This window comes from Cibotium barometz, chromosome 51 (genome assembly GCF_041138505.1).
Source record: "Cibotium barometz isolate CiBa-2024 chromosome 51, ASM4113850v1, whole genome shotgun sequence".
Taxonomy (NCBI): Eukaryota; Viridiplantae; Streptophyta; class Polypodiopsida; order Cyatheales; family Cibotiaceae; genus Cibotium; species Cibotium barometz.
Window position 1 is genome coordinate 42,001,345 of NC_141096.1, and position 11,021 is coordinate 42,012,365.

Consider the following 11,021-nt stretch of genomic DNA (forward strand, 5'->3'; position numbering starts at 1 on the left):
CTCTAGTCTAGTTTCAGTCTTTGTGTCTTGAGTCTAGTGCCATGTGGCACCTCTACATTTATCCCATAAGTGAGTCTACTCAATCTTGTACTTCTCACCTATAAATTGTAGGTGTCACATCAATGAATGTATCAATCTTGTGTCTTGTCTACACTCATCTCAAGGTAACTCTTTGTCTTTCATTTGTTCTTGTTTCATTTCTAGTTTTGCTCTTGCTTTCATATTTTCTACAGGTTTTTTTCCGCGTCAACGGTAACAGATTGTCAAAACTCAGCTGCAGAGTGCAGTTACATGTGGACCAATGTGGGAGATCAGGCAAGCTTCTCTAGGGACACACCTTTTGGTTGCCAGCCATTGGTACCAAAGGTGGTGTTTGTATTTATGTTTTAGCCCTGTGGTTTTTCCTTGCATCATTGGACATGGTGTCATTTCACCTGCAAGAGCGCAGTGGATCCTTGTTATGCAGGGTGTTACTCGCATTGGTATTCTTAACCTCTATGCTCCTAATTATAGAGGTGAGAGGATTGTCTTTTGGAAATCTCTCACTACATTGATGCCTCATGCTGACCATTGGATTATTGGTGGGGATTTTAACATGGTTGAGATGCCAATGGATAAAAGAGGTAGACATGAGGGCTTGGTACATCCTCTTGAGAGAGTGTCTTGGGAGAGGTTTATACTCTCCATTCATGGTAGAGATTGTTGCCATGAGGATGACATTCCAAGAAAACCATTCACTCTTCTTTATTCATGGTCTAACAAGACAATGGATGCAGGATGTATTTATGAACAGTTAGACCGATTTTGTGTGGATAATTGGGTGCTTGAAAAAGGGGGGCATACTTTTATTGTTTCATTGCCATATGGTAATGATCAGTGTGGATGTTGTATGTAAACACTTCAAAACTTCGTTGGTCATCGGGAGTGAAGTTGCATCCCCCCCCCCCCCCCCCCCCTTCCATTCGCCACCTTGCTCGTGCCTGCACCCTCTCCTCTATCGTGCCCACTTGCGCCCCCCTTCACTCCCCATGCTCTCGTCGTCGCGTCGTCACCCCCACCTGCTCCCGTTCGTGCCCCTACTTGCTAGCGCCTTTGCGCCCCCCCCCCTCTCCCCCTGCCCCCGCCTTTTCCCCCTCCTGCTCTCACCATCAACCTCTCCCGCCCCCCCCCCCTTGCTCCTGCCCGCAAGCCCCACCTCCCCCCTTTGAGTCCTGCCCGCCAGCGCCGTTTGCTCCCCCGACCCCCTTCTACCCCCTACTCCCACCTGCACCTCCCCCTGCCTTCCTGCACCCCTCCCCTCTTTCCCCTTTTTTTCCTCCCTTCAAACCCTCCTCTTTGCTCAAAGTTTTCCCGTCAGCACCCCCCCCCCCTTTTCCGTTCATGCCAATAGTCCTGCTCCCCCTCACCTCCTCCCACCCCTTCCCCACCCTCGCCTCCAACTCTACTCACAGTCGCTCCATCTGCCCCTTCCTCTTCTTCCATGCCTACCACCCCCCCCCTCTCCGCCTCCCCAGAGCATTCCCGTCGGCCCCGTGCAACCCCTAATCCGGAGAGGAGACAGTTGGCGAGTTCCGTTCGTCGCCTAATTCATCGTTTCTCAGAGCCGCTGGAGATGACCATTGTGGCCTCATCAGTGAGGGCTCTCCCACCTGAGCCTCCAGGCGGGGCGCCCAGGATCTGTTGGAAGCACACTAGGTGTACTATTTCTCTAGTCTAGTTTCAGTCTTTGTGTCTTGAGTCTAGTGCCATGTGGCACCTCTACATTTATCCCATAAGTGAGTCTACTCAATCTTGTACTTCTCACCTATAAATTGTAGGTGTCACATCAATGAATGTATCAATCTTGTGTCTTGTCTACACTCATCTCAAGGTAACTCTCTGTCTTTCATTTGTTCTTGTTTCATTTCTAGTTTTGCTCTTGCTTTCATGTTTTTCTACATGGTATCAGAGCAAGGTTTTAGGGTTTCCCTGTTTTTCCTATGAGCTTTCGCCATTCTCTCCAAGTTGTCCAACGTCGCCTCTTATAGCTGCACGTGCTGCCCAGCCTATTCACATTCTGAACCACCCTGCGCCGGCCTGAACCTTCTGTCCGCCGTCTTTTTGCTGTCCGCCGGCCTGTTTTCCAGTTGCTGCTGCCTGCGCTTCATCCTCTACAGCTTGCGCATCACTCCATACCTGCAGCTACTGTCGGCCTCCCTCTCTGGATGAGCAGCACTTGTACTGCTTATTCACAGGAGCTGTATTACACCTCTGCAGCAGTCTATGTCTATCTGCTGGAGGCGGTGTTTCTTCATCTACAGTCTACGCATCATCTAAAGGCAGTTCAGTTCTGCCATCGCTTCCTCTTGAAGAATCTACAAGGTACTGTGCATTGTCTCCTTCAGTTTGCTGGTCAGTCCTTTTCTTATCCTCATATCTGCAAGCCGTAGTTGCTCCCGTCCAACTGACGGTCCACCGGGAACGTGGGGAGTGTCGGGATCTTCACATGTCTCTTGGCCATCTCAAACAGATCTGCCATTGCGGGGATGTACTCTGAAAAGGGTGGGTGGGTGGGAACAAAGAAGAACTGATACCTGCAAGTGGCTGTCCAGCAAATCAGCCCGCCTTCCTCTTGCTTCTCCTCTTCCCGAACAGTCCAAAACAGTCCACCAATCAGCCACAAAACAGCCCCCTCTTGCTCACACAAATCCCAAGACCTATCTAGAGCCTAGGCTCTGATACCATGTCAGAATACGCAGCGGAGATGATGACCAAATCTGGGAACACAAGAGCAAAAACGCAGGCAGAAAAACAGCACAAGAGAGAGACAGATGTAGGCGTGTAACTCTGCTCTATATACACAAAAAGATCCCGAGATATGATACAAATAAGGCATGGGGGCTGAGGTCCTATATATACCCCCCTCGAGGGCAGTCGGCCAGCATCAGGAATGCCCACGACTGATGAAAAGACCCACGACTGCATAAATGCAGTCGGCCAGCAAAACAGGTGCCCACGACTGATCAAATCCAATCGGCCAGCAGCCCTGAAGCCCACGACTGATGTAGATCCAGTCGGCCAGCAATAGGGTGCTCCTGGCATCACCTGGCAGCCCTCCCAAGCCTCAGAAAAATGGGAAAAAATAGGGGAAAAATACGGAGAGTGGGGAAAAATGGGAAAACACCTCATAAGGGCGGGCACACCCACAACAAAGGCCCTGGTGTATAAAACTGGACAGGAGATGACTTCTAACAGCACCCGCCGCGGGAAGATTTTACCAGGCAGGAGTCATACTTTTTGGTCTCCATCCTTCGGCCCTTTAGGGACACAGGGAGGAGAGAGTCTCTCTGTCACTGAGCAGCTTCTGCTATATGTTAGACACGATCAGGAGTCATAGTTCCAAGACAAGCTCAGTGGGTTACCATTCTGATTGGTGAGGATAGCGTTGGCTTCCTCAACATTTATGCCCCGAATGCTACTGCAAGTAGAGCTATCTTTTGGAGCACTGTCCGACAAGCCCTACCCCAAGTTGATTTTTGGTGCATGGGTGGTGACTTCAATATGATGGAGGGAGCAGAGGACAGACTTAGAAGTGACCCTTAGCATCTCCCAAAGTTTGGGCGTAGCCCTGGGAGTCTTAGCTTCTCTCAATTGGATAGGCGGAGCACTGGCCCCAACCTCTCTCAGCTGGACCGGTTTTACGTCGACGAGTGGGCTTGCCGCCGTGGAGGCATGGTTGGTATTTTGGCAGGCACTACATTTTCAGATCATGCAGCAGTTATTATGTCCCTAGAGGACCCATGGAGGCATGACAGGCATGCGAGCTCCAGGATCGAAGACAGACTCATTTAGGACCTCTAGATCTGCAGCCGGATCAAGCAGATATGGGCGGGATTGGACTTTTCCTCAGGCTCTACAACGTACACTTTGGATGATGGAATCGGGGAGATCGGTGTTTTCTTACAAGATGCAGCCCATAGTAGATTGGAGGGATTTCAGGTGCAGGAGAGGAGTCTGAGGAGGGGCCTAGCCTCTTTACAGCGTCTTCAGGAGAGTTCCCCAGACAGCCTGTGGATTGAGAGTCAGATTGTTGCACACGGAGATTCGGTCCATTGAGGAGAGGAGGGTGGAGTATAGATACCATTTGGGCATGAAGAGATGATGAACTATGACAGACTCAAAATTTTGGAAACTTCTGACTCACATGAGTCCCCGGCAGGATCGCCAAATTTTTAGTGTACCTGTAGTGGACGGGATGCCCGTCGTGCAGGCACACTAAATCACTAGGGTCCTCTCTAGGGCAGTATACCCTCAGGAGTTGGCACAGGCTAGGGTGATGGCGACCTCTCTGTCCCACTCCACTACGCACTCACACAGACTCAAGAACGAAACACCACACAAGAGCTACCGAAGTGACATACACACAACACAAGATAGAAGTAGGCAATAGACTTAGTTGGGACATCACAAGACCATCTATTGCATTGAGGATCCTCTCTCGGTACAACAGGCTCTCTATATACAATGGGCATGGCCCCTTTGGCTATAATAGCCAGGTGCTAAAAGTAGTCGTGACAGATGCCGTTGGAGTAGTGAGCGGCGCCGAGAACAAGTAGGTGGTGACAGATGCCGTTGGAGTAGGGGAGAGCACCGACGAGTAGGTGGACGCCGCTTCATTGGTCAAGTGGGTAGCCAAACTTGGAAGTAGGGTCGCCGGAGATTCCATTTTGTGTGGCTAGTGATTGGCCTTGTGGGTGCCCTTGAGGTTCACGAACTTTGGGATGCTTGATCTTGAGACTTGGGGGTTCACACAGTGAGGATGCCGACTTCAGGATGCCCGATCTTGGGGGTTCACGAGGCTTGGGTGCCTGACCACGGGCAGTGAGGGTGACTACAAGGGCACAGAGCAAGGTTGTAAGCCCAATGGAGCGGATCCAACCATGTGTCCAAGAGATATAGATAGAGAGAGAAGGGGGAGAGAGAGAAGGGTATAGGGGTATTACACACTACACCCCACTGAGTGGGAAACGGGCCCCGCCCCCTTTCACGAATTTATTTCAGAAGCAATCCATGAGCTTTTCCAAGCGAGGACCAATACAAGCAAATGAATACAATATCAAACAACTATGTCGATGACGAGATCAAGCTAGTGTCAGTGTCGAGGCACAAGATCCCTGATGCCTGAGCACACCACTAGGAAGACCCATAAGAGTCTTATGTCGGGCTAGTACCCATGTCCAAGGTCTGAATCAAATCTTTGAACCTCACAGATATCCAAGGGAACCTCAATGCCCAATCTAGAAAAATAACCTTGAAAACAGTAAACACCGGGGTGGAAGATATGTGGCCTTGACCAAGATCAGTGCTTTTTCTTGTGCTAGCTTTATGAACCTTGTTCCCATGTGTTCATCAACCTATCCATGTGTCCGGGCATGCGTTCCATCATGTGAAAAGAGAGGGCCAAATAGTTACATTCCCTCCCTCTTATATCACAGTTGTCAACTGTGGGATACAAATATTCCATATGATCATGGTACTAGCCCCATCTGGTGCTCTTGTGCATCTGGTCTTTCCTCATATATGTGGTGCCTTCTTCGCATCTGGTAGCCCAATGTTATGTCTAATACTCAAGGGTAAGGTTGATTCCCTTGAGGGCTAGGTATGTGTCTATATGGAAGTGTCACATGTGTTAGACATAATAAATGCGTACTTACCTTCTCCAAAAACTAGACATAAGCTAGTCAACAAACAAGTATGCATCATTCGCGTCTACAGGGTACTCCAAGTACTGGCCAGGTAGTTTGGAGCCCAGTGGACTATCACATGCCATAAATCCAACATTGACCACACATCAAAAACCGCACACAAAGTCAAAGAATTTCAAACATACATCAGTATGCAATGCACAAGTAATGATTCTCCTGTTCACGGATTGTCCTATCTGGTTTCATCGGAAACCGTGCTAAGCCATCTGGTTCCCGAGGAAAATTGCTCAGACTGTCGCTCAAGGCCACTTGGTCACTAGGACTACCCGAGAATTCTCGCATAGTCATCTGGGCCATCTGGTCGCATTAACCGTCCGACTATGAGATCCAATACAGTCATCTCAACCATCTGGTCACAATGACCGCCCGACTGTGAAATCCAATACAGTCATCTGGGCCATCTCGTCACAATGGCCACCCGAAGCGAAGTCCAAAAATATCTGGCATCGTTGCCGTCCAATGAGTCATCTGGCACCATTGCCTCCCATATACAAGTCTTGCTCTTTGGACTTTCGGCCATCATTGCCACCCAAACTAGAGCATATCCAATTAACCATTATATAAGCAAGATAATGATCAATTCCATTTCAATATAAATATATACAATGAACAGGGCTAGAGGTACAATCCCTCCCTCTTAAATCTGATATATAGGTAGTCCTTGAAGTACTCTTCTAGCATCCATAGGTGAATAATTCTTAAACTTCAAGAAGAATTTCTTGACCACTGTCTTTTCTCATTTTCTCACAGAATGGAATACAATCTGTTCCAGCTACAAGATTTCTTCTTGTTCTTCCACTTCTAATGGATCCTCCAATATAGGCTCCTCTGGGAGTAGTCCTATATATGGCTTCAATAAGCTAACATGGAAGGCATTATGTATCCTCCAATGATCTGGAAGGTCCAATCGATAACATACATCGTTGATCTTCTTGGTAACCTGAAAAGGTCCATAGTATCTGGGGGCAAGTTTGGGTTCCTTGTGCTCCTTAGCTTTAGACTTTCCAAGTCTAACTTTTTCAAATCACAATAAGACCCAATCCCCTTCTTCAAAGGTGACCTTCCTTCTGTGTTTATCTGCAGCTTTCTTTTGCTTGGCTTGAGATGTCTCCATAGCCCTTCGCACCTGTGCAAAGGCTATCTCCAAATCTCGAACAAATTCGTCCGCATGGAAGATCTCTTCATTGGTCTTTAAAATGGGCAACAACAATGGTTTACCATAGATAATCTCAAAAGGAGCTTTGCATGTTGAAGAGTGAACGGCATTGTTGTAAGCAAACTCAACCAATGGCAAGTACTTCTCCCATTGATCCTCTGCTTCGAGAGCATAACACTTTAGCATATCCAAAATAGTGAGGTTTGCAATCTCACTTGGTCCATTTGTTTGGGGATGATAAGCCAAATAGAAATTCAGCTTGGTCCCCATGTTGTCAAAAAGAGCTCTCCAAAAGAAACTAGTAGTCCAAGGATCTCTATCCCCCACAATGGATTTGGGTAATCCATGATGTTTGAAAATCTGCAGAATAAGCAATCTCGCCATATGTTCTATGCAGATAGTCTTCTTCACGGAAATAAAGTGGGCTTGCTTACTGAATCTATCAATAATAGTCCATATTCTATCATTCCCGCGTCCTGACTTTGGCAATCCAAAGATGAAGTCCATAGCAATACTTTCCCATGGAATATTGGGAATCGGCAAAGGTTGTAATAATCCGGCAGGCTTTTGTCGATCAAACTTGACCTTTTGACAAACCAAACATTCTCGAACATATTGCTCAATGTCTCTTCTCATACTAGGCCAATAGAAATAACTCTCCAAAGCCTGAGTTGTTGTCAAGATACCTCTATGTCCCATATAGGGTGGGGCATGGCATTCTTCCATTACTTTTGGCCTCAAGTCCATAGTCACACATAAACAGGTTTGCACATAAGGAACCCTTCCTTGATAACATAAGAGGTCACTAAGTCTCCATTCTGCAATTTGTTCTAAGTTTCCTTGAAACCCTCATCTGTAGCATAAAGAGCTTTCATCATAGTGAAGTCCAAATGTACCCCATAGAAACTGCATGAGTCATGGGTCTCCGAGATAAAGCATCTCCTACTTTGAGTATGCATAATCTGAAAATGAAATGGGCCAAGTAACTAACCCATCTTATATACTTTTCTGATATCTTAGGTTGAGACATGAAATACCTAAGACTTTGATGACCCATCTTGATAATAAACGCTAAGGTGCCACCTGAATTGTATACATTCTGTATTAGTTATGCACTTGTTCTTGATGAGCTTCTAGCACATTATGACCTGCAAGTGCTTATGTCAGTCTTGATCCTTTCTATGCAAACTTGGCTCCATGTATGGCCAGATCTATCTGCTGATGTTGTAGGCCAAGACGTCTTGTATCTTGATGTATGGGATATCCCTAAGTATGTCTTACAAAGATTAACGGTTGGACCCCTTTGATTACAGAAGGCCTGTAAAGCATCCAAACACCTTTGTAGCCCTCTATGAAGAGGAAAAACAAGCACCATCCACATATAGCAAAATACTGACTACAACTTGGAATAATCGAGCATCTCCCACCTGCACTATTAATGTAACACACCACAAATGAGTGGGTTAAAGGATTCCTCCCTTTTCTCAACCCAATGGCGCTCCTAATTTCATCTCACTTCCCACCAAAACTCTAAACTCAGGCTTTCAGAGAATCATACAAAGCCATCTCAATCCATGTGCTGCCAGAAGTGAAGTTTTGAAGACAATAGCACAAAGTCAAAAGCCTTTCTAAAGTTCACAAAGAAGGAATTCTTAGCCAATATTGTTGGTCATCCATGTGAAATCGAAGCCCTTCCAGATGCCTTGTTTAACAGTTTGGCAGCAACCATGAGCAAACTATCACCTCCAGCATCTCATGGTCTCCAGACACATTATGATTAAGTGTCTTATTTGTGCACTGGAGAGAGAGGTATGACATGGTCACCATTTGTGGGAGGCCAAAAAACAATCAATGGGACCCACATGGTACATGATTCTGGCCAGGTTCTGGCGCATCCACCAGGCAAAAGTGTGCAAATAATGTGAATGAATAAATAAAGGATAAATCAAAAAACGTGCTTCCTAGCGCCATCTATATAATTTCATGTTATATGGCTGTGGCACAAATACATGCCCATTAGGTACTCAAAAACACCAAACACAGTACACCTAAAGAAATTTGTGTGAATTCATATATATCTATGTTTCTCTATCTTGTCTGTCATTTGATAATAGCAAGGCACAGGATCAAACAAAGTTTCCAAAAAAAACATTTCTGTCATGCATGCAAATTAAAATATGCATATAAGGGAAGTTTTCAGGAAAAGCTCAGGTTATGCACAGCAATGCTCACCCGATGATTGTCCACGAGAGTTATTAGAGGAATCAGCCCAAGTAGTCTGTCGATCTCCGCCTGCCGCTCTTTGAATTGAGAAACAGTTGTCCAACCCAAGGCAAGCAAGTACAAATAGCTCTTGTCTTTGCAACTATTTACCAGAAGGAATGCTCTCTTGAGGGCCTCTTCAAGTTCCTCCAAGGGCTCCCGAGTTTCGGGCCACTCTTTCAACTCCGAGATCTTAAGCTGCTCAAGGAGGTTCCCTATCAGCTTCAAGTGTTGTGCAAATTGTTTGCAGTTCTTCTTGTGCATGCGTGCATTGTTCGCAGCCTTCACAATGAGTGCTATGATTTTAACTGAGTCTAGGCCAGTGAGTTGGACTAAAGAAGCAGCGTCTCCTAAATGGTTCCAGCTGAGATGAGCCATCTCTGTGTACTACCAAGTCCTAGCTTTAATATTCCATCCCTATGAACCAAATCCTAGCTTTAATATTCCATCAAGGAGTCTGCTTTTTCAGCCTGGCTAAAGATGTGTAGCTGAAGGGATAAGCAAACTTGTCTTTGATATTACATGAAAAAATTCCATGGCTATATGTTCAGCCGTGCTAGAAATGGGTACCTTTTTGTTGATGTTGGCATAGACGTTTGCCTCAGCGCCAATGACACTTTGTATCGCAAACATGTAGATAAGATAGAAGGCAGAACTCAAACGCACGCAAGATACTAAGAACCCATAACTTGAACGCCTACATTGGTCGATTGTGGCAAGAAACGGAGAACCCACTTGCCCAAAACGCTTGGAACTGAGAACCCAGATGCTAGAGATGCTTGAGGCTGAGAATCAACATGCTAAGAATGGCTTGCAACTTAGAACCCGCATGCCAGAAACACCTAGAACTGAGAACCCAAGCGCCAAAAACGCTGGAAACTGATGTGAAAAACTAATTGAACCCAAAAACCCACATGCTAGAAACGCTTGAAACTAAGAACCCACAAAACAGGATGGCTAGAATGAAGCTAAGAAGGCAGTGGGAGATGTGATCCTGAAGATGGGCATGTCACAGGTGTACAGGGTGATGGCAATTATCCTGTAGAGAGGAGTTCAGAGAATCAATTGAGTCTGCTGCACAAACATGACAGCTTCCATCACCTGGGTACTGCTCCTGGTTTTCTTTTTTTGTTGTTGTTGTCCTTGCTCTGTGCATGCTCACCAGCTACCACGCTTCACTGTGTTCTTTTACTGCTGTTAGTGTACTGTAAATTGGAAATCGTAAAATGTAAATGACCGTCGTCCGTGCTCTGCCTTCACGAGTCTGCCCACTTTTGCAGACAAAGCCGCATGTGGCAGCCTCTTTCACCCTGCATCAGATTCAGAACTCATGAATCCATGATACATAACAGCTGGCTGCATGGCGTCCCCGACTCCCCACCCCATCAACCAAGCGCCTAAAGGTGGATTTATGACATTCTTGTTAGTGGGCTAAAGGTGGATTTATGAGTGGGATTTATTTTGTTCTCTCTTTTTGTCTTGGCTTATGCAAGACACAGTGAAGAGATCCAAAGGGTAGAGGTTTATTTTTTGGATTTGGTGTATATGTATTTTAATTAAAAGTTTTGTTTGTGTAAGTATAGTTATTGTTTACAAGTAAAAGTCAATCATCAAGCTATGTAACGATGTAAAAGTGGAGGTTTGTTTTTGTAAAATAATAATAATAATAAATCAATCAATTACAAATATAAAAAATCTTGTGTGGATATGTTTGGATTTGCATTTATTGTTTGTGTAAGTATATTAATTGTTTTCGATTAAACACTATATAATGGCATAGTGGGAAGACATCCTTTTGCAAAGGGGTACTTGCAACTTGTTTGTTTTGTCCCGTGGGACTTTTTTGTTACATCAAGCAC

General features: G+C 45.8%; 1 protein-coding gene across 2 annotated transcripts in view; it reads right to left on the bottom strand.

The window, feature by feature from the left end:
* LOC147609648 (protein MID1-COMPLEMENTING ACTIVITY 1-like) overlaps positions 1-10,536 on the bottom strand; it is a 66,034-nt gene extending 55,498 nt beyond the window's left edge. The window contains exon 1 of one of the 2 annotated variants that reach the window (XM_086788013.1): positions 9,133-10,536. In XM_086788013.1, coding sequence (XP_086644139.1) covers positions 9,133-9,540 — 408 coding nt within the window. In that variant the 5' untranslated portion in view covers positions 9,541-10,536. The remainder of the gene's footprint in view (positions 1-9,132) is intronic. The other variant, XM_086788012.1, reaches the window with a different exon arrangement.
* Between the last annotated feature and the right edge of the window lie 485 nt (positions 10,537-11,021).